At 45.8% G+C, this 27,305-nt stretch overlaps 1 protein-coding gene across 4 annotated transcripts in view; it reads right to left on the reverse strand.

The window, feature by feature from the left end:
• LOC113424437 (uncharacterized) overlaps nucleotides 1–24,564 on the reverse strand; it is a 45,173-nt gene extending 20,609 nt beyond the window's left edge. For 2 of the 4 annotated variants that reach the window (XM_087952883.1, XM_026686126.2), the window contains exons 1-6: nucleotides 24,443–24,564; nucleotides 20,510–20,711; nucleotides 14,495–14,645; nucleotides 9,631–10,049; nucleotides 6,664–6,787; nucleotides 4,739–4,816 (exon numbers count right to left, since the gene is read on the reverse strand). In XM_087952883.1, the coding sequence (XP_087809009.1) occupies nucleotides 4,739–4,816; nucleotides 6,664–6,787; nucleotides 9,631–10,049; nucleotides 14,495–14,645; nucleotides 20,510–20,711; nucleotides 24,443–24,513 (1,045 nt within the window). In that variant the 5' untranslated portion in view covers nucleotides 24,514–24,564. Of the gene's footprint in view, nucleotides 1–4,738; nucleotides 4,820–6,663; nucleotides 6,788–9,630; nucleotides 10,050–14,494; nucleotides 14,646–20,509; nucleotides 20,712–24,442 lie in introns of all 4 variants that reach the window. The other 2 variants (XM_026686127.2, XM_026686125.2) reach the window with 1 other exon arrangement.
• Nucleotides 24,565–27,305: the final 2,741 nt, after the last annotated feature.

Consider the following 27,305-nt stretch of genomic DNA (forward strand, 5'->3'; position numbering starts at 1 on the left):
TGGCTGGCTGGCCGGTCGCTCGGCTCGCCTTGCCTTGGTCATGTGTGCTGATGCCGGTACCGGTCCGTGGATCATTTTGTACCGGGCCGCAAAGAATGAATAATCGTGAAACTGGTCCCTGGTACAAAAAAGGTTGGGGACCACTGTTTTAGCGGGTCATTGAGACCACTTGGAGGTTTATCTGTGTGCTCAGGGTCACCTGAGTGGTGCAAATGGGTGTGGAGCCTCCTTGGAACTGCTGAAAGGGACTGCGTTGTAGACTGGAGATAGATGATGTCATATCCCCTCCCTCCTTGAGAAAAGGCTGTTCAATTTTGACCTCAATGGCCTCTTTGACCCCTCTTTCAAACCAGCGGTCCCCTCTGTCCAAAATTTGCTGCTTTCAAAAGAGTAGCCTCTGTCCTTTACATGCCGATGGACGGCTGAATCTTGTTCTGATGGGTTTGTTCTCCTATGTCTGCAAAGAGCGGGGATCTTCCAACTTGACAGCTTTTAAGACTTGTGGACTTCAACTCCCAGAATTCCTCCTCCAGCCATGTTAGCTCAGGAATTCTGGGAGTTGAAGTCCACAAGTCTTAAGGTGGCCATGCTTGAAACACATGGATCTAAACCAGGGGTCTTCCCACTCGACAGCTTTAAGACTTGTGGACTTCAACTCCCAGACTTCCTCCTCCAATCATGTTAGCTCAGGAATTCTGGGAGTTGAAGTCCACAAGTCTTAAACATGCCACGTTTGAGGACCCTTGTCCAAGAGTATAAATCCTTCCATTCCCTATCCTTCCAGTCAGAGCTGAAGAAGCGAAACATCTTCAAACGGAAAACCAGAAAGGCCAAGTTGCCTCTTGAAAAAAAAAAGCACCTTTGGGAGAATCATCACCTGGATGACTGAAAATCTCCAGAGGCCAGGGGTGTCAAATTTAAGGCTCGGCGGGCCGAATCTGACCTGTGGGGTGCTTAAATCTGGCCCGCAGGGCCGGCCTGGAAATAGCAAAGGAGTGGCCTGCGGTGCTTCTGGCAGCCAAAACAGGGTGCGGGAGGGTGCATGCAGCCTCTTTGCTCCCAGGGGTGGGCTTCAAAAATTTTAGCAAAGGGTTCTCTGCTTGGTTGCTGGATGGGTGTGGCAACAGTGGGTGTGGCCTAGTCGGCCTCCTGCACCATAGCCGGGGGGAAAGTTTTTGCCCTCTCCTGGCTCTGGAGGCTTTTTTCGAGCCTCCAGGAGGGCAAAAATGCCTCCTGGCCTCCGGAGGCTCACTGAGCCGGAAGGGCCCGTTCCGGCCTTCCCACTTCCGGGAGGCTCACTTCCGAACTTGGAGGCACGCTGGAACTTGGGAGGCACGCCCTTCCGAACTTCCGGAGGCCCGTTTCGGCCTTCAAACTTGGAGGCACGTGCCTTCGAACTTCCGGGAGGCCTGTTTTGGCCTTCCGAACTTCCGGAGGCCTGCGCCTTCCCGAACTTCCGGGAGGCCGGAACTTCCGGGAGGCCGTCCTTCGAACTTCGGGAGGCCCGCCTTCCAACTTCCGGAGGCCCGTTCCCGAACTTCCGGGAGACCGCCCGTTCCGAACTTCCGGGAGGCCGTTCTTCCGAACTTCCGGGAGGCCTTCCTGAACTTCCGGGAGGCCCGTTTCGCCTTCCGAACTTCCGGGAGGCCCGTTTTTCGGCCTACCTGAGCCTCTGCGCGGGGCCTGCAGTTACCTGCATCCAAAACGGGCCACATGGGGACACCTGGGAGGGGAGGGGAGGGTGGGCCAAGAGTGGGATTTTGGGGTTCTTTGAACTGCACAGAATCTTAGCTAGAGGCTCTCCTGAACCCCTGCTGTTGGGCTTCATAGGAATCGGCACCCGACAGCCGCTGTGTCTTCAATCTTGGGAAGGCTCGGCGCTTCCATAAGATGTCACTGGAGGCAGCGAAGTAATGAGGGCTGGGAGACAAGAGCTGGGTGGGGCAGCCCTGATGTAGCATCCATGCCAATGGGGGAAATCCCTCGCACAACCCAGGATCCAACTGTCAGCTAGGGAGGTAACGGTTGGTGGGGGGGCGGGGAATCCCTAACAACAGTGTTTGGAAATCCTTCGGCCAGAACTCCTGGAGTGTGTGTTGTTAGGAATATGGGTCACCTAACAGCTATTTGGGTTAGAAATATATATAAACCAGGATAAACATTTTAAAACTGTATCTTTAAGAAAATGCAAAACTGTAATTAGGTGTGGTTTCTCAAACGGCCATAAGATGGAGCCAGAAACCTGGTTTGTCTTAGTCTGAGTCTCAGAAGAGAGTGTAAGTGTATCTCTGTTTCCTTCTGTTGGAAAGTATTGCCGTTCCTCCATTTTCTTCTAATTGACTGATATTACTGGATTTAATGTAAGTCTGATACTGAACTGTTTTTGACACTGGAATTTGAGATTTGGATTATCCCTGGACTGAAAACTGACTGATTTTACCTGTGAATGACTTTGGATTGCTTATTTTGGACTTTGCTTAAACGTTTCTGGAAGTAAAAAACCTACATTTACTGTACAGTGTATCTGTGTGCTGTATGTGTATTATTCAAACACCACTCACAGATACGTCTCCCTGTATGCGCTCATTCTCCTAACGGGGAATTACCTCAACATGTGTGTATATATTGTTGAATTGGGAAAGGGGATTAGCTTGGGGATCAGGGATAGGAGATAGGGCGGATTAGGATACAGGGCTGATGTAAGGCTAGGCATAATAGGGTGATTGGGAAACCAGCATAGGGCGGAGTTAGAGGCATTTAGGTGGTTGGAGTAAAGGGATAAATTACACTGGAAGCCAGACGCTTCCAGTCCTAACCTGGATGGGAATAAACCGTCCTTGCTGACTGCTGTGTGCGTGGAGGAATAAAGATACTTCAAACCTTCAAGTCTGCTGACTCATATTTCTTACCTACTGGTTATCCAGACCTGAGAGAAGGTTAGCCCTGGAAGCATCTGCCTTCCAGTGTCATTTATCCCCTTACTCCACCCACCTAAACGTTCCAGACCTGCGAACCCCCAGTAGCCCCATTTTCTGTCGGTGCCCCATTTTCCTGCCTGGATGGCCTCTTGCAGCACCACCACCCACGCCCCCATTTTGGCCAGCAGAGTGCTGTAGGAGGCGTCCATCCCATCTCACTCTCCCCCCTGCACCAGTCTGCGAAGCCCTTTAGGAAATCCAGTTTGACCCCCCTGCCGTAGACGCTCTGGCAGGAAAGTTGAAAACAAAAACACAGCTCCTCCAATTAACCATCAAGCGCATCATGAATACGAATCTCTCCGTTTCTAGTCCAGACCTTCCCAATGACCTCTTCCCCACCCCGCCATCCCCTTCCCAGCTCTGAGGCGAAGAGGGAGGTGCTGGCCCCCAAAAGTCCCAAGCGGTAGCGGGATCCTACCTTAGTCGCTACCGGTTTGGTGGGTGATCGCGCGCGTGCGCTCCTAACAAGGATGAAGAAACGAAAAAGCGAGGAGCGACCCTCCCGTGCGCTTTTCCGTCTTTTATCCTCTCAGCGGATTGTTGGCGGCTTTTCCCCCTCCCTCCTCTCAGCTGATCAGAGGCTTTAACTGGTAGTGATTTTTACTACCAGTTCGGTCGAACCAGGCCGAACTGGTAGCATACCACTACTGGTCCCAAGGTAAAGAGGGAAACAGAACCTGGGTCTCTTCAATCCTAGCTGAACAGCTTCCATACTACCACAGTCTGGGCCAGAGAGGGATTTTAGGCTCAACTGTGGTCGTAAGTCAAGGTGTCAGCCTTGGAAGCCATTTTTTTTTTAACTTGGAAGCTTCGAGGCTGCCACATTCAGTGCCTGGGAATTTGGGAGGGGGGATTTCATAGTGACACAACGACAACATTCTTTCTCAGAGAGTCAAGGACATGGTGCCCTGCACTTGGAGGGGAGTGTCTGGAGGGATGTCTCCAGTTGGGACGAAGATCTGATTGGACCACGGGATGGACTCATGGGTGCAGGAAGTGGATCTTTGGATTTCTATTGGGAAGGGAAAACCCGGAACTATCAGATTCGGGTTGTCCCAGATGTGCCAATACGACAATTCTCATAAAATGGAGGTCAGCTTTGGAAGCCGTATTAGCACCAGACGCTTCCACACGGCCACATTCTTGAGCCTGGGAAAATGGGAGGGAGGAATTTCGTGGAGCGTATGTGGTTAGACATAATAGCATCCTTCTTCTAAGTCAAGGTCATGTTATTTCTGCACCTGGGTGAGGAAGGGTTGAGGGGACGTCTCAAGTTGGGGCAAATGGCGATTGGGGCGTGTGGTGCAATGAAGTGTGCAGGGGGTGGATTTGTAATTTTTCACTTATGGAAGGGAAAACCTGGAACTTTCAGATTCAGGATTTCCCTGATGTGCCAGTATAGCTACTCTAATAAAAGGAAACTTTGAGCACATGTCAGTCTTGGAGTTATTGATTGGAGTTGAGGTTTTTTTTAGAAGGCTGACATTGGAATTTTGAGGAAATATTTGCCTCGGGGTTTTATTAGTTTGGAGTTGGTTAGTTGGAATGCTGACATTAGGACTACCTCTACTGGTCAATTGGATGGAGCTGCAACCAGCAATATTTGTGGTGTAATAAACTCAGAAGCCACAGGAAAGCAAATCATGGCTTGATGCAATGTGGGAAGCTGGTTTCGGAGCGGAAACCAACCTAAGGTGCTCCTTTTTTTTTTTTTTTGTCTCCCTTCCTCCCTGATCACAACATGTCCAACAGGTACCCACTTTCAATCACAGCAACCTCAGAGGACACCGTCTTCTTGGAAGCATCTTCCTTTTCGATTGTCTCTTTCGTCGTCCTGTCTTCTGGAAGATAAAATGGAAAACAATCGTGACAGGAGGGGAAAGAAAGAGTAGTTAATCCCTGTCCTTCTCCTGCAATGACATAGATAAGTCCAGTTCTGAATCGTCTTAAAGTGAAGAAAAGATGGTTTAAAGCAACGGTCGCCAACCAGTGGGCCGGGGACCACTGGTGGTCCATGAGAAAATTTTGGTGGTCCACAGAGAAATGTCACCCCCAAAGCAATTAATCCAGGCTACGCGGGAACACAAGGCTGAGCCGCTCACATCTCCTGCATTGCAAACAACATGAGGTAGTGAGAGGAGGGGGGAAAGGGCGGAGGGAGGTGCCCCACTTGCCCCATGCGCCTCGCCTGACCACCGGGCTACTTCTTTCTTCTTCTGCTTTTGGCCGCACGCAAGGAAAGCAGCAAAAGTCTTTCTTTCTCTCCCCCAAACTCCGCCAAAAATGAGTCTTTGGGACCCTGCAAGGCATCCCGCTCCAAGAGGCTGCGCCATTCTGGCGGAGTTTTGGGGGAGATAAAGAAAAACTTTTGCTGCTTTCCTTGCATGAAGCCAAAAGTCTCTGTCCCCCCTCCTGAGAACAGAGCCGGAGACGGTATCCTGCGATCCCAAATAAAGAATGATCAATCGGTAGGAAAACGGGGTGGGGGATTTTCCTGCAGACCTTTTTGGGGATTTTTTCCCAGGGTCTCTGGTCTGCGGGATTTAAAATGATGAGTTTGGTGGTCCAAAAGGTTGGCGACCCCTGATCTATAACATATCCGATGGCAGCACATCTGATGCAGCTAACGGTTAAAAAGCTCACCTCGACTTACAACCTCCATTGAGCCCAATATTTGTGTTGCTAAGCAAAACATAATGTAAATTTTATTCCATTGTAGGACCTTTCTTGCTATTTTCTTTCTTACTGCAGCTGTTAAGTTCGTAACACGGTTGTTATGTGACCCTGGCTTCCCCCCTGACTTTTGTTTATAAAATAAGGTCACAAAAGGGGATCATGTGACACTGGGATGCTGTAAAACTGTCATAAATGCAGTGGCCAAGCATCCAAATTTTGATCACGGGACCCTGGGGAGGCTTCAATGGTTGGAAGTGTGAAAAATGGTCATGTCGATTCATAAAATGTTTTGTATTCATGTTTTATAGTTGACCACAGAAAGAGGCGAGGGGGGAGTTTCAAAGAGCAGGTGGCAGTGTGGAATTAAAAGTACATTTCATTCATATTTTCTTCAAATATTTTCTTCAGCCATCTAATCAGTCCCTAAAGAAAATATGAATGGAATGTACTTTCGATTCCACACTGCCACCTGCTCTTTGAAACTACCCCCCACCCTTCTTTCTGTTGTCAACTATAAAACGTGTATACAAAATGTTTTATGAGTTGACAGGTCACACTTCACTTTTTCAGCGTCATAACTTTGAACAGTCACTAAATAAACTCTCATGAGTCGAGGATGACCTGTAACATGGTATTTGTTTTCTTAGCCAGGAGTCATTTATGGAAGAAACAAAAAAGTACTTTTGAGTAAAGGCAGCGCGCCTGAGGTAATCGGCACCTCACACAGGACTAGGGGATTATGGAAGCAGGTGTCAAAATGGGGAGGTGTGGAAAAAGGAAGGGAAGGGGGATGAGAAAATGGATTCTCAGGAGGGGACGTCTTGTCCCGCCAGTGACATCGGCAGGGAAGGTCAAAAAAATTCAACATGGTGGTCATAACGGAGGAATCCACAAAGCAGGGAAAAAAAGGGACAGGGTCTTTGACCACACAGCCGCCATCTTGAATTTTTCTGAACTGCCCTCTGAAGTTGCCACTGCAGTCAGCAGCGGAGATATGAGAAGCCCTCACCCAAAACAGCGGATTTTCTGTCTTTCCTAGTGATTTTCCTGAACTTTTCCGTGTGCTGGCTTTCTGACGGAGCTTCCTTTGACGCAGGGAAATGAGAGGTTTGTCCCTTGAGCGGCCGATCCACCTGGAACAGAGGTGAGAGAGAGAAGTAAAAGAAATGGAGGGTGACTCAAACAGTAGAGAAAGGACGACAATTTTCACGGAGATCTGCAAGAACAGATAACAGATAAACAGAGTTGGAAGGGACCGTGTAGGTCAGTGATCCCCAACCTTTTTTATGCGCGCCCGGTACCGGCATCAGCTGGGCGCCGCGGACCCGGTACCGGCATCAGCTGGGCGCCGCCATCTTTTTTGATGAAAAAGTGCTTCCGGTGAGCTTTCTACCGGAAAAGCTCACCGGAAGCACTTTTCATCAAAAGATGGCGGCACCCAGCAACCAGCGGCCTGGTAGGACTTGTTCCGCGGACCGGTACCGTCCGCGGACGGTGGTTGGGGACCCCTGGTGTAGGTCATCTAGTCCAGTGATCACCAACCAGTGGGCTGCGGCCCACTGGTGGTCCACGAGAAAATTTTGGTGGTCCACAGAGAAATGTCACCCCCAAAGCAATTAATCCAGGCTGCGCGGGAACATAAGGCTGTGCCGCCCACATGGCCCGCGGGAACCCTCCCTGCCCACTCACTCTTTACCTGGCAAACTTGCCTGCTAAGTTGCTATTTTTCCTTCCCTCCCCCCAAACTATCAGCTGTTCTGCTGTGCCGGGAGATTTAGATCAGCTAGAAAGCGGAAACAATTGGATTTCTTGCTTTCTAACTAATCTTTAGATCTTCGGCTCTGCTATCTTTCTGCAGATAGATAGATCTGTGAATGAATCTGTGATTCTGTGAGCAATTCAATCTGCTTCCCTGCTTTGCCTAATTTTGGGTAAAAGTTGCTCCTTTTTAATAAAAAATTCAATATTTACATACATGGTGTGTTGTAAGTTAATTTGGTGAGTTTGCTTGCTAGCAAATTTTAGGAGTTTGCTTGCAAGCAAATTTTATGTGACAGACTCAGGTAGCAGATTGCAGAAAGATAGATCTCTGAGTGAATCTGTGATTCTGTGAGCAACTCAATCTGCCTGCCTGCTTTGCCTGATTTTGGGTATAAGTTGCTCTTTTTTTTATAGAAAATTCAATATTTACATAAATGTTTATATTTACATACAAGCCATGCCCAGCCAGTCACATGACCACCAAGCCACACCCACAAATTGGGTCATGCCCACGGAACCGGTTAAGAAATTTGAATCCCACCCCACCTCTGTGTGTTTGTGTGTGTGTGTGTGAGAGAGAGAGAGAGAGAGGAAGAGAGAAGGAGAGAGAGAGGTTAGATCAGAACTCTCCATCTCTCCCACCAATGTCAGCAAGCCACCGTCAGTCAAAATTCATATTAGTGGTCCCCGGGATTTAAAATTATGAGTTTGGTGGTCCCTGAGGTCACCCCTGGTTTAGTCCAACCCCCTGGCCCGAGTGGGAGACCCTACACCATTTCTGACCAATGGCAGCCCAATCTCTTCTTGAAAGTCTCAAGTGATGGCGCTCCCACAACTTCCGAGGGCAAGCTGTTCTGAACAGTTATGTAGGGCAAAAAATGGGGCTTGTTAAAAGGCAGGTAGTCCTTGACTTACGACTACAATGGAGCCCAAAATTCACATTTCCAAGCGAGGCAGTTGTTAAGTAAGCTTTGCCCCATTATACGACCTTTCTTGCCACAGTCGCTAGGTGAATCATTGCAATGTTAGTAAAGCACGGTTGTTAAGGGAATCTGGCTTGTTGACGTTGTTTGTCAGAAGGTCCCCCCAAAAATCCCATGACCTCAGGACATGACACTGCAATGGTCATAAGTATGAAACAGTTGCCAAGCCTCCGAATTTCGATCATGTGGCCATGGGGATACTGCAATGGTTGTAATTAGGAAAACTGGTCATACGTCCCTCTTTTCAACACCTTTGTATCTTCAAGCGGTTGCTAAACGAATTGTTCTTAAGTCAAGGACTAACAGTGCAGATGGACTGAGGCCATCTAGGTCAAAATTGAACAGAGAGGAAAGGAATACAACACCACCTATCTCCCGTCTACATCACACTCCTTTCAGCCATTCCAAGAAGGCTCCACACCCGTTTGCACCACGCAGGTGACGCTGAGGACCCCGATAAACCTCCAAGTGGCCTCGACGACTCTCTCAAAAGGATGCAAACGACCAGCTCTCTGCAAGGGCAATAAATCCTTCCATTCCCCACCACCCAGTCAGAGCTTAAAGAAGCCTCTTGGATGAGAAGTGAAATGTCTTCAAAGAAAAACCAGAAAGTCCAGTGCCCCCTTGAAAAAAATATATTAAAAAAGTGTATCATAATACCTATCTTAACAGCGGCCAGGCTAGCGTTTGCTCAGTGCTGGAAACTATCTCACATACCTACAGAACAGATGATCATCCAGAAAATTTCAGATTGTGCAGAAATGGACAAACTAACCCTAGTCCTAAAAAAAACAAAGAGTCTTCAATATATTACAACAACCGGAATCCCTGGTACAAGTGGTTAGACCAAAGATAGATGGTGTATTATAAGGTATAAAAAAAAAGAACGAGATAAACCTATTTGAGTGTAATCCAAATATAGATACGGATAAGATGTGCGTATATGATACAATTTAAGGAGAAAAGATCTCACAAACTGTCGAAAAGGAAAATGTTTTTAAATGTTCACCCTCCCTTCTGTCTTTTTCTTCCTTTTTCCTTTCTTTTCGCGTTTCTTTCTTTCTCTCTTTCTTGCTTTTTTTCTGGTTTTGTTATTTGTGTATAGGTTGTAGATTTGTTTTTGTTTTTTAATTGTAAAATTAATAAAAGTTGGTTTTTTTAAAAAAAAGAAAAAGAAAAAAAAAAGCACCTTCGGGGCACGTCGGTGCCCCCCCCACATGGCAAGCGCTCACCTCCCCCCGTTGGTGGGTCTCTAGAAAATCCTCTGCCAGAGATATAGCCTGATTACAGGTTGAGGGCCCCTGTTCCTTGATGTTCTCCTGCATCTCCTCGGGCAGGATGGCCAGGAACTGCTCCAGGATCACCAGCTCCAGGATCTGCAGTTTCGTGTATCTCCCAGGCTTCAACCACTGGTGGCAGAGATGCCAGAGCTGCCGGCAAACTTTACGGGGCCCTTCATTCTCCTGGTAGCAGAAGTCACGGAAACGCCGGCGCTCCGATTCGGAGTCGATGAGCGGCTCCTCCTGGGCGTTTTGCCTGGTTCTGTCCCGGCACTCTCGCCAAGGCCTCGTCTGGAGCACGGGAGAGCTTTTCCCTGCTGCCGATTTTCCCGGGTTTTGCTCCCGGATGGATGCCAGCTGAGGGTCCAAGGCTGAAAGGACCAAAAGGAGACAATCGAGGATTAAATTTACTGTAAACTCTCCCCCCACACACCAAAAAATCACAAGACCCATCACCTGAGGTGACCCACATCTCACCCATCAAAAGACTCTCATCTGATGTGACCCACAATTGACCCCTCACCTGACATAACTCACACCTGATCCATCACAAAACCCTCACCCGACATGACCCACACCTGACCCATTCACAAGACCCAGTGTCATGCCCGTCAGAATCTGACTCGGAGGGGGAAGCCGAACAGCTGACAGGGAGTGGGAGTGTGGCTCCGTTGGCTGTGGAAGAAACTGGGGAAGGGCACAGTCCGGCTGGGCAGAGCAGGGGAGAGGTAGAGCAAGGCAGAGGGAATTCGGAGGAGGACCCAGGCCCACCCACTCTTCATCCTAGGGCACGCAGGGAGGAACGGAGAATAGAGCAACGTGGGTTGTGTGGCTTACGAGGCAGGAAAGGGCCCTGATTCCCTTCATTAGCTGCAGCTGGGAACACACTGTTGAAAAAGGGAAGCTGCGCACCTGCAATTTGTGGGAAGCAAATCATGAGTTATCTTTTATTGTCGAGGCTTATCTGGGTTCCTGGCGTCTTCCCAACTGTGTGTGTTTTGTTGGCCTTTGAAGTCTGCAATTCCTTTATCCTGCCCTGTCCAGTTCATTGCTGCAGCGTGGTTTGTGTGGATTTTTATTTACAGTTTGTTTGTACTTTGTTTTCGGACTAAATGTCCCCCACTTAAAGATTGTTCTTGGGAAAGTTTTTTTCTCCAGCCGAGGGTAACTGGACATTGGGGGCAAAGTTGGAGGACTTTTCTTACTTATGTGACTGTGTTGCCTTTGTACCACGCACCAGGTCATCACACCCATCAAAAGACCCTTACTGACGTGATGTACCCATCACAAAACCTACTGACCACACAAACCCTTATAAGCAGAAGAAGACCAACACTGACATCCCCTAAACTTCGCTGAAGGTGTTAGCTAGCCTGGTCATGAAACATTCGGAAACCAACCAACCCACAAGCTCAGAGAACTAACCTCTACCCTCAACCTATACCCGAGCTACAGATGTTCAGCACTATCGCAACAACAACAGAAAAAGCCAGCATAATTGCTCTCTCAAGAGCAGTGTTTCTCAACCATGACCATTTTTAAAGGCATGATTTTCAACTCCCAGAATCTGGACAATCTAAGAAAGTGGGGCTTCCCTACATAGAAGATACTATGAGAACGTGTGTACAATGTTCTCAATCTCATGTTCTGACCAAGGCTTCCGAGACCGTCATTACGCACACGCTTATTTTAAAAACAAGCTTTGGTTTATTGCAATGCTGGGAATTATTTTCATTCCCAGCCAGTAATGAATCTCAAACAGTCCCTCGAGATAAGCACCCACCTTTCTTTTCTGTGAAGTGCTGCCAATAACAGAAGTGTCAAATAAACTAGAACAAAAACCAACCGAAGTACAAAGAGCTTCAAGAAGGAGTCTGAACCAAATGAAAGACTTTGCTTCCTGCAAAGGTTTCATCATCTTTGCCTGTCCTTTATCCCTTATGGCAGAGGCCCCCAACCTTTTTTGAACCAGGGACCGGTTTCACGATTATTTATTCTTCCATGAACCGGTACCTGAGTAACGAGAGACTCCACCGCCATCGGGACGGCTCTTCGTTCGAAGCCGCCGCCCCCCTCTTCGACGAAACTAAGGCGCGAGCACCCAAACGCCGCTTTCCAACTGAAAACCCGGAAGCACTTTCCAACCGAAAACCCAGAAGCAACCGCAAACCCGGAAGCAACCGAAAACCCGGAAGCGCCGTCGAAACAAGATGGCGGCGCCCAAGCTTTGCGGCCCGGTAAAAAATGATCCACGGACTGGTACCGGTCCGGGGACCGGTGGTTGGGGACCCCTGCCTTATGGGAGGGGCAATCACCTCCAAGCCTTACTCTCGAATTGCCCCTTCTGCTTCAGCTTGCTCTCGCCTTCTGGCAGCTCTGCGCATACGCACACTAGGAACAGGCTCCCCTGGGTCCTCTGCCTCGCTGCTACCAGACTCTGGAGGCTCCGGAGGCAGCACCCCACTCCCAGATGGTCCTGGCCCCATCTCTGCATCGGACGCAGGACCCTCGTCCGAGTCCTCTCCAGACTCCCGGACTGATCTCTGTTCTTCCCCACTGTCCGATTCCGCTGCCGTCTGCAAGCTGGCAGTGAACCACAACAGTCTATGCTATGGTGCATATGATGTCCTTCAACGTGTACAGAGGAAGACCTCCTGCAGGAGAGAGGGAATGCTGTCGATGCTGTGGCCCAATACCGGACGAATGTCATTTAGGTTTAATAGCATTAGGACCGTGATGGCGAACCTAGGGCATGCGTGGCCAAAGTGGCATGTGAAGCCATGTCACCTGGCATCCGTGGCCTTGCCTGTTTGTCTTCTGGGTTTCTGGCGCACATGTGCGCGCGCGACAATCAGCTGTCCTTTTGCGCGCATGGCAGTGCCGAAAACCGGCGTGCACATGCACGCTGGCCAGCTGATTGTTGAGTGTACACATGCACGCCAGAAACCCGGAGGTTCAGCTTGACAAGAGCGCGATCCCTTTGCGTGTGCGGTAATGCTGAAAACCAGCTGGCTCATGCGTGCCGGCTAGCTGATCATTGGGCGCACATGCATGCTAGAACCCAGAAGTTCAGCTTTTCTGGAGCGTGGGCCCCGACGAGCGGGCGCGCACCATGTTTCCGCACAAACGTTTCGGCACCGACAAAAGGTTCGCCATCACTGTACTAGGACTTTAGACTTATATAGAGATCGTCCTTGACTTACAACAGTTTGTTTAGACACCGTTCGAAGTGACAATGGTACTGAAAAAAGGTGACCGTTATAACCATTTATCACACTTATGACAGTTGCAGCATTCCCCCCAATGTTCATGTGATTTACATTGGGATGCTTGGCAACCGGTTCATATTTATGGCGGTGGCAGTGTCGCGGGGTCATGTGATCCTCTTTTGCGACCTGCCGACAAGCAAAGTGTCAACTCATAAAATATTTCTCTGGTCTTTTGAGAGTTGGCAACAGAAAGGGAGGGGGAAGCAGTGCAGCAGCTTGCAAACCAAAACTGCATTCCATAAATGTTTTCAAAGATAGGAACTAGGTGACTGAAGTTTCTGCTGGACAAAATTCTAACTGGAGAGCATGATGGATGACTCTTGGCTATGGATGTGTCCTATTGGAGAATATATATATAGAGAGATATATAGATATATGTATAGAGAGAATTAAACACCGGTATCTGAATATTATAGGAAGTCCTCAACTTATATTATCACAATTGAGACCGGAATTGCTAAGCAAGATGGTTATTAAGTGAGCCTGATTTTATGACCTATTTGTCACCGTTGTTAAGCGCATTGTTGAGGTTCCTAAGTGAATCACACAGTTGTAAAGCAGATCCAGCTTCCCGTTGACTTGGCTTGTCAGAGGCTGGATGGGAAGGTAGCAAATGGGAGGCTACACATACTCTATATCCCTAATATTAATATCCTTAATATTTGCTAATTAAAAGGATTTTTTAAAATACAGTATCCCTCAGCTTATCGCCCTTCATTTAGTGACTGTTAGAAGTTACAACGGCACTAAGAAAATATTGGAATGTGCTGAAATGAGTAGATTGACATTTGAAATTTGAACAATTTTATAAAATTTGGGACCTTTTCTACCAATGGTTAGATAATAAAATACAATAATAGAATATCTAGAATTCTAGGAAATAATGAATATATAAAGATATATTTCTTTTTTCTTAATATCATATCTATAAAAATGTTTTTAAGATAGATTTGGTATGATTATATGATTTGTTATAAAATAAACTAAGTAAATTAAAGTTATCTCGCAAAGTATGAATGAATAAAATTATAGTCAAATGATTGTTTAATAGTGATACTAGGGTATTTAATTTCTGATTGATAATATGAGTTATTATGTAATGTAACTGTAATTGAGACTACGAAATGGATGCACAAAAAAAGTGAATTGTGTGTCTCAGAGTTGGCTACACCCAGGCAGTGCCGGACATGTTAACTCCCAATAAATCCTTTGGAAGTTTGGCTCGAGATTCATGATTTAAATGGGGGTGACTGCCGGAATCCTGACACAAAATCGGCGGGGAAACCAAATCCACTTAAGAATTGTGTGACTGAGTTACCAACTGCAGTGATTTGGTTAACGAATGTGGCAACAACAACAAAAAGAAAAGAGTGGTAAGATGAGGCAAATTCTGAGCTCCAGGGCAGTCGTAAGTCGAGGACTATCTGTACTATGAGAACTCCCACAAATACATTAGTGTTGAGGCTGCATGCTCCTCCTGAACTCAAGGACGCATTTCCCTTGCAACCCTGCTTTTCTGCTGCGCAAACTGAGCAGAACTGGTTTACCTGGGCTGGCAGGAAGCGAGTAGGAGTGCTCCAGACCCACGACGCCACTCCCGGGCGAGGGCGTGTTGGCACTGCTTTCCACTTTTAACAGATTCCTCGACGGAGACTCGGGGGGCTTACGGCGAAGAAGAGGCCGCCTTCTTTTAGCGCCCTGCAGAAGAGACAAGATCAACTTGGAGAAGGGTATCTAGCAAAGCAAGGGGTGGGATTCAACCGATGTTACTACTGGTTCGGTGAGAGTTTGAGTTTTGCCGCGTGCGCATGGAGAACGTTTGCAAAAAGACATCCGCTGTGCCAACAGGACAGCTGACAGGCGCTGTGCGCCGTTGCACAGCGTTTGAAAAGCGTCTTCTTTCCCGCTTTTCCGACCTCAGCTGGGCCGCACAAAGCAGCTGAGGTTGAAAAAGCAGGAAATAAAGGACAGCCAAGAGCCCAGGCGGGTGGGTGGGCCAAACAAACGACCCAAAGATTGTTGCACCGAACCGATTCGGTGTCTGCTGCTCCTAAGAGCTACCGGTTCTATAGAACCAGGCCGAACCGGTAGCATCCCACCCAGGGGTGGGATTCAATTTTTTCAACAACCAGTTCTGTGGGCGTGGCTTAGTTGGTGGGCGTGGCTTGGTGATCATGTTATTGGCTGGGTGTGGCCAACTCAATATCACTCACATCGAGGCACGCATCTCCTCGCCTGGCCTCTCATGACTATGGGGATGCTGCAACAGTCGTAAGTGTGAAAAATGGTCATAAGTCACTTTTCTCAGTGCCATTGTAAATTTAAATGGTCACTCCACACAAGCAAAGTACCAGCAAAGGAGGGAAAAAAAACTCCAGAGAGGTTCCAGAGACAGGAAGTCTAGTCCTGCCAAGAATGTAATAAGGGTTAACGGAGAGGCAGTTTCTGTCAGCAACACCAGAATGTTTCCTTCCTGCCTTCCTTACAGGATTAGGCCAGTAATTTCTTCTAACAACCGGTTCTCCGAACCGCTTAGAATGTTAACACCCGGTTCTAGCAAATAGGTGCAAACTGGTAGAGAATCCCAGCCCTGATCCCACCCCTGCAGTAAAGCCAGCTGGCTGTGTTATATAGCTGCCAATAAGATACGCTTTTAGGGTTCACAGACGGAAAGCAGCAGCAACAGATTCCTTCCAAAGCCAGGTTCCACTTCATGATCTTCAAGATCCACATGTAGAAGTTGAGACTTTGGGGAGCGGGGGGGGAGGGAGAAGTGCAGAGAAGAGCAACTGAGACGATTAAGGGCCTGGAGACTAAAACATATGAAGAACGGTTGGAGGATTTGGGTTTGGTTAGTTCCAGAGAAAAGAAGGACGAGGGGGCACAGGATAGCAGCACTCCAGTATTTGAGGAGCTGCCACAAAGAAGAGGGGGTCAATTTATTCTCCAAAGCCCCTGAGGGCAGGAAAAGAAACAATGGATGGAAATTAATCAAGGAGAGAAGCAACCTGGAATTAAGGAGAAACTTTTTAACAGTGAGGACAATTAAGCAGTGGAACAGCTTTGCTGTCTGTTATATATGGAAATTAATCTTATACACCTAAGAATATAAAGAACCAGACTAACTCCATGTTTGCTCTTGATCTGAACTGTTTAGATATCAGAACATTTATGTAACTTGTTATGAACGTGTTTACTGCGAAAAGTTATGCAGAATTGCAAAATATTCTGTCTTTGACTTGGTTTGAGATGCATACTAAGGTCGTCTTGATATTATGAGACATATTAAGAGATATTAATGATCTCTTGTGTAATCTTTTAAGTAGAAAACAGGAAATCTAATGATGAAGTGGTGAAGTTCATTCATATTTCGAAATGTTACCATCAGGGAGGCATTATAGGTGTCTTAAAATGAGGACTAATAGATTGAGAAATAGTTTCTTTTCCAAGGCAGTAATTGTCTTGAATCAAACAGTGCATTTGTGATTATTTATTATTATTATTATTATTATTATTATTATTATTATTATTATTATTATTGTTGTTGTTGTTGTTGTGATGTTGTTGTTGTTGTGCTATAGCTTTCTCTGTAATGCAATGATAAAGTGATGTGGTGTTTGGGGATTCATTCTGTGCTGGAATAGCTTTATTTCAAATTATCCTATTCCTATGCAATGACAATAAAGGTATTCTATTCCTATTCTATTCTATTCCTATTTCTACTCTATTCTATATTCTATTCTATTCCTATTCTTTTCTATTTCTATTCCTATTCCTATTCCTATCCCTATCCTATCCTATCCTATTCTATTCAGTGAAGACAATTGGGGAATTTCCAGGGACGCATGGAGGGAGTTATGAAAAAATATCCAGAACTTTCCTATGGGATTCTCTGTAATTTGCTATGTATGAAAAACAGGAAGTGTTATGTAATCATTTAATTGTGACAATCCTATATAAGGGTGTATTTACTGGAAAGGGGTGTCTCCTTTCGCTCACACTGCAGTCTGAGTGTCAAAGGGGAACAATATTGCAATATCTATATCAATAAAGCCTGTCACGGATTTCTGATGATCACAGTCTGTTGTTTTAATTTTGGTAGAATCTCACACCGTCAAACGTTGTGGATGCTTCATCACTGGAGGTTTTTAAGAAGGGAGTAGACAGTTACTTGTCTGAAATGGGTTAGGATCTCCTGCTTGAGCAGGGGCTGGACTAGATGACCTCCAAGATCCCTTCCAGCTAGGTTCTGATTCTGATTCCTGTCTATAGCCACATCCTCTTATCTATTTGGGAACCCGCCTCAAACGAAGCACCATCTTGCCTCGCTAAAATGCTGCTTCCAGTTCTCTAATGCAGGGTTTCTCAAGCCTTGGAAACTTTTAGCCTGCTGGCTGTGGCATTCTGGGAGTTGAAGTCCGCACATGTTAAAAGCAGCTTAGGTTGAGACACTCTTACATAGTCATTTCTAACACAGTCCTCCAGTGCAACCTCATGTGAGCATTACCCAGATTGAACCGAAATCTCAACATTCATTTTCGGTTCAATGGCTAAGCAAATGAGCCAATAACAGATAATCAGAGTTGGGAGGGACCTTATAGGTCATCTATTTATTTATTTTATTTTGTCAGCTGCTTACAAGATAATAATCTAGTCCAACCCCCCCACCTGCCCAAGCGGGAGACCCTACACCATTTCTGACAAAGGGCAGTCCAATCTCTTCTTGAAGGTCTCAAGTAATGGCGCTCCCACAACTTCTGAGAGCAACTTCTGTTCCATGGGTTGATTGTTCTCACTGTCAGAAAGTTTCTCCTTATTTCCAGGTTAAATCTCTCCTTGTTCAGTTTCCATCCATTATTCCTTGTCTGGCCTTCGGGTGCCTTAGAAAATAGCTTGACCCCTTCTTCCTCTCTGTGGGCTACCCCTCAAATATTGGAAAACTGCTATCATGTCTCCCCTGGTCCTTCTCTTCACTAGACCAGCCAGGCCCAGTTCCTGTAACTGTTCTTCATATGTTTTAGTCTCCAGTCCCCTAATCATCCTGCTTGCTCTTCTCTGCACTTTTTCTAGAGTCTCAACATCTTTTTATAATGTGGTGACCAAAACTGGCTGCAGTAATCTAGGTGTGGTCTTACTAAGGCTTTATAGAGGGGCATTAGTACCTCCCTTGATCTCGATTCTATCCTCTGTTAATGCAATTTAGGATTGCATTAGCTTTTAGCTGCACACTCTCATATTTAGCTGGTTGTCCACTAAGACTCCAAGATCCCTCTCACAGTAGCTGCTATTAAGCCTGGTTTCACCCAGTCTATATGTCAGGCATGATATTCCCTCTGAAAAAAATGGGCTGCCAAAGAGACCCCCACCACGCGCCAAGAAATCGCTGCCCAGCTCCTTCCTGCCGCTCCGCTCGCACCGCCCACCCGCCCGCCCGGGCTCCGCTGCACTGCCCGCCCGTCCGGGCTCCGCTCAGGTATCCAGCTGGGGCTGTCAGGAGTTGCACTAAGACCGCATTGCCTCGGGAAGGAAGATGCCGTTGCAAGCGCCGCGCGCTCTTCCTTTGCCTTTCCTTCCTGAGACGCGGACTGAGTTACTGACTCGGGCTCCGAGGGAGGAAGGAGGAGAAGAAGTGGGGGAAAGGGGGCGATTCCAAAAATCAGAATTCGATTTTAATCAGAAGAATATCATGTCTGATATGTGTACTTTTGGTTTTTCTTGCCTAAGTGTAGGACTTTACTATATTTTATAATATAATATTTTATTCTGAACCACCCACTGGGATACCGAGATCTGTTTCTGGATCAAGATCATTAATATTTTTTTTAAAAAAATATTTTATAGTAAAATTATTATATTTATATTACACTGTCACAAAACAATAAAAAGCAAAAGAAAGAAGTCTACACTTAAGAGTGACAATTCAGTGAAGAAAAAATACTAAATATATTATAGAAGTTACATAAATGAAATGTCATCCAAATATTAACAGAGAAAATCCCTATTTTGTCTATTAATACGCGTATGGCTTTTGCCTTCTTAGATCATTAAATCTGGAACATACAGCAACACAAACTGTCACACACTCATTTCTGGACCACAAAAAGGCTTTTCTAAAATAGATAATAAACTTGCATCCTGGATTAAATTACTTTAATTTAAATTAAATTACCAACTGCCTTTGCAGTTACCCCGGACCATCCTTGTTGCCAAATAAAATGAAAGCTCTTCGTAACCATTTGTAGCTTTTGAATGTTTTAAAACTTTGTTATGGTATTAATTTTGTGTATTTCTTCTTGAAGGTTTCTTGTAGACTACCCAGAGTCCCTTGTGAGATGAGTAGCTATACAAATTAGACAAATACATACATTTCCCTATTATTTCAGGCCCCGTTAATGTCTCACGTCAGTAATTAAATATGACACAATCTGTACTGTGGGCCTAAAAAAACTTTCCCATGCCTAAAAATGCATTATTCCCCTTAGAAATTAAAAACTGCCACATGGCAAAACACAGGGGGAAGAACAGAGCAACGCCTCCTTACTCAGCTTTGAAATAAGGCTTTTCAGATGCTTTTCGAAGAAAGCGTTTTGGGAATAGACCAGAATAGAATAACAGAGTTGGAAGGGACCTTGGAGGTCATCAAGTCCAACCCCCTATACCAGTGGTGGCTAACCTTTTTGGACTCCTGTGCCAAAAATGGTCGCGCTCGCGTGCCAGCACCCGGAAGGCAATGCACCTCCCCCCCCCCCACTTACACATTCACGCGCAATCATCCACTCACCCCCTGCCGCCCCCTTACCTGCACTGCGCCTCACAGCTGATTTTTGGCCGGTTTGAGGCCTTTTTCGGCCTCCCACAGGCTTAAGGAAGGCTTCTGCAGGTTTTGCAGGCCGAAAACAAGCCCCGTTTGGTCACTTCCTGTTTTTCCAAAAATGCTGGAAGTTAACAAAACGGGGCTCGATTTCGGCCTGCAAAGCTTGCAGAAGCCTTTCCTCGAGCCTTTGGGAGGCCAAAAATCAGCTGTGAGGCGTGCACATGCACAGTAAGATAAGTCTGCCTGCAGCTCGCGTGCCGGCACAAATGGCTCACGCGTGCCACAGGTTCGCCATCACGGCCCTATACCACTTCAGACAAATGGTTGTCCAATCTCTCCTTAAAAGCTTCCAGCATTCACATTGGAGCATTCACAACTTCTGGAGGCAAATTGTTCCACTGATTAATTGTTATGGCTGTCAGGAAATGTCCTCCTTAGTTCTAAGTTGCTTCTCTCCTTGATTAGTTTCCACCCATGGCTTCTTCTCCTGCCCTCAGGTGCTTTGGGGAATAGCTTGACTCCCTCTTCTTTGGGGCAACCCCTGAGATACTGGAACACTGCTATCATATCACCCCTAGTCCTTCTTTTCATCAGACTAGACATACCCAATTCCAGCAAATGTTCTTTATATGTTTTAACCTCCAGTCCCCTCATCATCTTGGTTGGAAGACAATCATTTTTGGAAGAACAAGGAGTAAAACAACCGATGGTTACTTTCAATAATAAGTCCAATTGGCTCTACCATTACCTTTCTCTGTCGTTCGGGTATATTAAAAACAGTCGGAATCGCTTCCGGCTTAAGGTATCGCCGACCGGAAGCCACATTTTCTAGGTAATCAGCCTCGCAAAAATGTTCTGAGCAGAGCACATGGTGACGTGTGGGAGTGAAATTCTTGCGTCGAATATTCCAGACCCATTTTTTTAGCACATCTTTTTTTCCAAGGGGAAACCTACAGGCAAATAACAACACAACAAGCATAACAGCAATAGCGTTTATATATACCGCTTATGATATGCCACTTATTATATACCGCTTCGTAGTGCCTCTCTGAGCGGTTTACAACAGCCGGCCAATCTGGGTCCTCGTTTTTTACCCACCTTGGAAGGATGGGAGGCTGAGTCAACCCTGAGCCCAGTCAAGATCGAACTGTTGGCAGTCGGCAGAGTTAGCCTGCAATTCTGCATTCTAACCACTGGGCCACCACGGCTCTTCATGACGATGAGAATAACATTAATGATGTCCCAATAGTTTCCATAGTAACAAGTTGTTGCTAGATGCTGCTTATTGCTGTGAAAGGAGGTAGGAAAGACCTTGGGGAGGGGATGAAATCTAGGGAACAAACAGATAAGCGACAACATAGCCCACAACTGTACAACAGGTGGGAATAGAGGCTCAGCTCTAAAGGTGATGGTGGGAGACTTGCAAGACTCTGTTATTGTAGCTTTACAATGAAAAAATCTTGTCAGGCTGGGTTTCTTGATTATTGCATTGGTGTGACGGTAGTATAGTTGGTTCTTATCTATATAAAATGGCTTCCCCCCTGTATCTTCTGCCTTGTGTGGCCCAAGTAAAAACTTAAGATTTCTTAAAGCCGGTTTTTCCTCCCCTCCGAATACTTCTCCAAGTTTCCCATTCCCCCACCCCCATCCTCCACTCCCATAGCCAAGCTTAAGGGATGACAGGGACAGATAGTCTTTTGACTTACAACCGCAATTGCGCCAACATTGCTGTTGTTAAGTGAGTCATTTGTTAAGGGAGTGTATCGTAATTCATATTCTCCAAAGGGACACATCCATAGCACAGAGTCATCAATCATGGTTTCCAGTTAGACTTTTGCACAGCAAAAACTTCAGTCACCTAGTTACTATCTTTGAAAAACTATTTGCGGAATGCACTTTCGATTTCCAAGCTGCCACACTGCTCTTTCAAAACCCCTTTCCCCACTCCCTTTCTGCTGGCAACTCTAAAAAAACAAAACAGAAATATTTTAAGAGTTGGCACCTCTAATTTATTTATTAAGCAAATGTGTACGGCAGTGGTGGGATGCTACCGGTTCTGTCCGGTTCTAAAGAACCGGTAGCTCTGAAGAGCAGCAGACACCAAACCAGTTCTGTGTTTGCTGCTGTTTGGCCCACCCGCCCGCCCGGGCTGTTACCTGTCCTTTTATTTTCTGCTTTTTCAACCTCAGCTGCTTTGCGCGGCACAGCGGAGCTTGAAAAAGCAGGGAAAAAGAGGCTTTTTGAACACTGCACACCTTCTCACAGTGCTTTTAGAGCACTAAAAATCTCCACAGATCGTTCTCATCCTGGTCATTCATATTTCGAACTGTTACCATCAGGGAAACGCTATAGGTGTCTTAAAATGAGGACTAATAGACTGAGAAACAGTTTCTTTTCCAAGGCAATAATTGTCTTGAATCAAACAATGCATATGTGATTTAGCCCTATGTATATAGTGACATTTTTAAACAAACTAATGTATGTACTATACTATATAGGTTTTTAATTTTTATTATTTATTTATTTATTTATTTATTTATTATTATTATTATTATTATTATTATTATTATTATTATTATTATTATGTTCTCCAATTAGAATTTTGCACAGCGGAAACTTCAGTCATTTAGTTACTATCTTTGAAAAACTATTTGTGGAATGCAGTTTCGATTCCCAAGCTGCCGCCCTGCTCTTTCAAAACCCCTTTCCCCACTCCCTTTCTTTTGGCAACTCTAAAAAGACCATAGAAATAGTTTATGAGTTGACACTTTGCTTGTCAGAAGATCACAAAAGCTGATCATCTGACCCTGGGACACTGCCACCGTCATCAATACGAGTCAGTTGCCAAGCACCTGAATTTCGATCACATGACCAAGGGGATAGCAATAGCACATAGAGACTTATATACCGCTTTATAGTGCCTCAAAACTGAGGCACCCCAAGGGTGATGAAGGCTTATTCCCTGAATTTGGGAGAAAAGACACCATCTGTTTGCAAAGCGGCTTCCCAGTGCTTTTACAGCCCTCTCTAAGCAGTTTACAGAGTCAGCCTCTTGCCCCCAACAAGCTGGGTCCTCATTTTACCCACCTCAGAAGGATGGAAGGCTGAGTCAACCTTGAGCCTGGTGGGATTTGATCTGCCAAATTGTAGGCAGCTGGCTGCAGCAGAAGTAGCTTGCAGTACTGCACTCTAACCACTGCGCCACAGAGGCTCTTAATGATGATGAGGAAAACATTAATGATGTCACAATAGTTTCAATAGTTTGATTCAGGACAATTATTGCCTTGGAAAAGAAACTGTTTCTCAGTCTATTAGTCCTCATTTTAAGACACCTATAGCGTCTCCCTGATGGTAACAGTTCGAAATATGAATGACCAGGATGAAAACGGTCTGTGGAGATTTTTAAAATATTTCTGTGGTCTTTTTAGAGTTGCCAGCAGAAAGGGAGTGGGGAAAGCGGTTTTGAAACAGCAATGTGGCAGCTTGGAAATCGAAAGTGCATTCCATATGTAGTTTTTCAGAGATAGTAACTAGGTCACTGAAGTTTCTGCCATGCAAAAACCTAACTGGAGAACGTGATTGATGACTCTGGGCTAGGGATGTGTCCCATTGGAGACTCAAGATTTAAATGGGGGTATCTCCCGGAATCCTGACATTTAAGCTTGGCCAGAGTTTTGAATTGCTACACTACAAATTTGCGTTGCAGATCACTGTGCTAAATGGTAATGTTTAAGATACTCCTGTTGTTCCTTTATCCTTCCGCTGTCAGCTTTCCCAATGGCTACATTCAGACATTACATATAATCTTCGATCTTCAGTAACAAACCACTTGTGTTCATATAGCATGCTATGCCTATTGTTTTAAGGCAGCGTTAACCTTGGCAAGTTATGTGGACTTCAACTCCCAGAATTCCCCAGCCAAGCCAACATAGCTTGGCTGGGGAATTCTGGGAGTTGAAGTCCACATAGCTTAAAGTTGCCAAGGTTGAGAAACACTGGTTTAAGATAATGACCTGATTTCTGCTGCGCAAAATTCTAACTGGAGAGCATGACTGACGACTCTGGGCTATGGATGTGTCCCATTGGAGAATATGAATTATGATACGCCCAGGGGGTAGGGAAAAATCAGGGTCAAGGTTGACAATGAATGATGTGTCTCAGAGTCGGCTACACCCAGGCAGTGCCGGACATGTTAACTCCCAATAAATCCTTTTGAGGTTTTGGAAGTTTGGCTTGAGACTCATGATTTAAATGGGGGGTAAATGCCGGAAGCCTGACATAGTCCTCGACTTATGACCGCAGCGGAATCCAACTTTTCTGTTATTGAGACATTTGTTAAGTGAGCTTTGCCCCGTTTTACAACTTTTCTTGCCCCCGTTGTTAAGCGAACCACTGGCCGTGGGTAAGTTAGTAACCCGGTTGTTAAAAGGAACCAGGCTTCCCCATCAACTTGGCTGGTCAGAAAGTCGCAAAAGGGGATCGATCGCGTGATAACAGCAAAGGTCGTAAATATGAGTTAGTTCCTACGTGTCTGAATTTTGAAAGGGTGATCGTGGAGATGCCGGCAAAGGTCGCAACTGTGAAAAAAACGGCCATAAGTCACGTTTTTTTCATAGCCTTTGTAACTCTGAACTGCCCCCAAACCAAACAGTGATGCAATTTGGAAGGAGGTTTGACTTACCTGTGGAAGGAGATATTATTGCCCAGTGAAAACTTGTTATTGCAGTTTATTGCACAGCATGATTTCACCATGACTGTGTCTATCCCATGAACTGTGGAAGGGAAAAGAGGAGAAGCTAATGAAACCTGCCAGAGACCCAGGCCCCAAAGCAACTGCCCTAGTTTAGGGGACCCCTCCTGCTTATCATTCTTGTACCCACCCCAAATCTGTTAGCATTTTCCTGTTCAAGCTTCACTAGGCCATTTCTGCACATTTTCTCCTCCTCCTCCTCCTTCTCCTTCTTCTTCCTCTTCTCCTCCTCTTCTTCCTCCTCCTCTGTCTGTCTGTCTGTCTGTCTATCTATCTGTCTGTCTGTCTGTCTATCTTCTTCTATCTATCTATCATATCTATCTATCATCTGTCTTATATCTGTCTGTCTGTCTATCTATCTATCTATCTATCTATCTATCTATCTGTCTGTCTGTCTGTCTGTCTATCTATTTATCTGTCTATCTATCTATCTGTCTGTCTATCTATCTATTTACCTGTCTATCTGTCTGTCTATCTATCTATCATCTATCTATCATCTATCTATCTATCTATCTATCTATCTATCTATCTATCTATCTATTTATCTATCTATCTATTTATCTGTCTATCTATCTATCTATCTATCTATCTATCTATCTATTTATCTGTCTATCTATCTGTCTGTCTATCTATCTGTCTGTCTGTCTATCTATCTATCTATCTATCTATCTATCTATCTATCTATCTATCTATCTATCATCTGTCTGTCTGTCTGTCTGTCTGTCTGTCTGTCTGTCTATCTATCTATCTATCTATCTATCTATCTATCTATCTATCTATAAATACCACTCATGCATCATCACAAAATCTCCAGAACTGTAAAAACCTACAAACTTGAAATTTGGCACATATGTTCCTCTTGGCTTCTAGGTGGTCACTAAGAAAGGATTTTTTCCAAATGACCATCAGAACATTAGTATTTCATTATATTGCTGTCTCCTTCTTGCTCACACAGCAAATACTGTTTCAGTTTCCAAACAGCCCTCAACCCTTACACACTGACAGGACGCTAGCCAGATGAATACTGAGGGATGCTGGTAGGCAGAGGCAGAATTCCCACCCCCCACTTATTTTCCACCCCCAAAACTAAGTCCGACCACACAGTTTCGCAGTTCTTGCTAACTTTGAGTGGGGGGGATGTAAACAATAAACAATTGGAGATCATTAAACAGATTTCACATCTCTAGAAAGAGATAGCCATTGCGTTACCTGGAAGGGGGGAGGTCAAAGGTCAGTCACCAGATGTATTATATTTCTTTCAGAGATCAAAGAAAATCTACAGAGAAAAGAAAGGGGGAAAAGGAAAGACAAAAAAAAAAGACTTAAGATTTTGCACTGGGACCAGGTTCATATATTTTGCCTGATTGAACCGTGATTTTAAGATGAACAAACCACTTGCCTGTGTAAAGGAGGCTGCTCCCCACCCTTAGGAAAAAGACTTAAAATATTTAGCAGCATATGACTTTTAACTGTTGTACTACACTGACTTTTAATTGTGAGGGGGTTACCTGGAACAAAATCCAATAGTTTATTATTAAATGAAGAAAGAAAGCACCTCTTAGTGCAGTGATGGCTAACCTTTTCAGCTTGGTGTGTTGAAAATCGGGAAAAAGTGTAGCCTTCCTCGGGTCGTGTGTCACTTCAAGAAATATCAATAATTTGGTTTATGATGGACTGGGCTGGGGTGATCACACAGGGCTGTGAAACTCGTCTCCCTGGTCTCAGGGCTGCAGGTGCAGGATGTGGGGATCGGAAGGCCACCTTACAGGGCTGTGAACCTCACGGATCTCCTTTCCTCCTGTAGCGTTCCTGAGGTAATGAAACTGACAAACCTCAGTTTATGGCGGTTAAAACTGGTTCTCTGCTGCAAAGATCTTGCGGCAGCGGTGACACCACGCCCCCACGCAACAAGCAGGGAGCAGGGATTGGAGCAGAGCACAGGCAGCCTCTAAATGTGCAGGTTTTCCCCACACCAACAGGCGTGTCAGTCAAAGTGCCTCGGCGTGTCACGAGTGACACGCGTGTCATAGGTTAGCCATCACTGTCTTAGTGTGTTATACAGCAGCGGTCGCCAACTAGTGGGCCAGGGACCGCTGATGGTCCGTGAGAAAATTTTGGTGGTCCACAGAGAAATGTCATCCCCAAAGCAATTAATCCAGGCTGCGCGGGAACACAAGGCTGCACCGCCCACATGGCCCGTGGGAACACAAGCCTTGCGTCGCTTGCATTGCGAACAATCTGAGGTAGTGAGGGGAGGGAGGAAAGGGCAGGGGAGGGGACTTGCCCTACACGTCTCGCCTGGCTACCAGGCGGCTTCTTTCTTCTTATGCTTTTGGCTTCATGCAAGGAAAGCAGCAAAAGTCTTTCTTTCACTCCCCCCAAACTCAGCCAGAAATGAATCTTTGGGATCCTGCAAGGCATCCCGCTCCAAGGGGCTGCGCCAGCACGACAAGTCTCACAAATTCTGACAGAATTTGGGGGAGAGAAAGAAAGACTTCTGCTGCTTCTGCTGTTTTCCTTGCATGAAGCCAAAAGTCTCTCTCTCTCTCTCCCCCAGAATGGAGCTGGAGACGGTATCATGTGATCCCAAATAAAGAATGATTGATCGATAAGACAACTGGGTGGGGGAATTTTCCTGCAGACTTTTTGGGGGGATTTTCCCAGGGTCTCTGGTCCGTTGGGATTTAAAATTATGATTTTGGTGGTCCCTGAGGTCCAAAAGGTTGGCGACCCCTGTTATACAGCACACTAAGAACATCACACGTCACACCACCTTACAGCTTAGCATAAATTA

This window comes from Notechis scutatus, chromosome 2 (genome assembly GCF_049901735.1).
Source record: "Notechis scutatus isolate UNSWTSFEM ecotype Mainland chromosome 2, rNotScu1.2, whole genome shotgun sequence".
NCBI lineage: Eukaryota > Metazoa > Chordata > Lepidosauria > Squamata > Elapidae > Notechis > Notechis scutatus.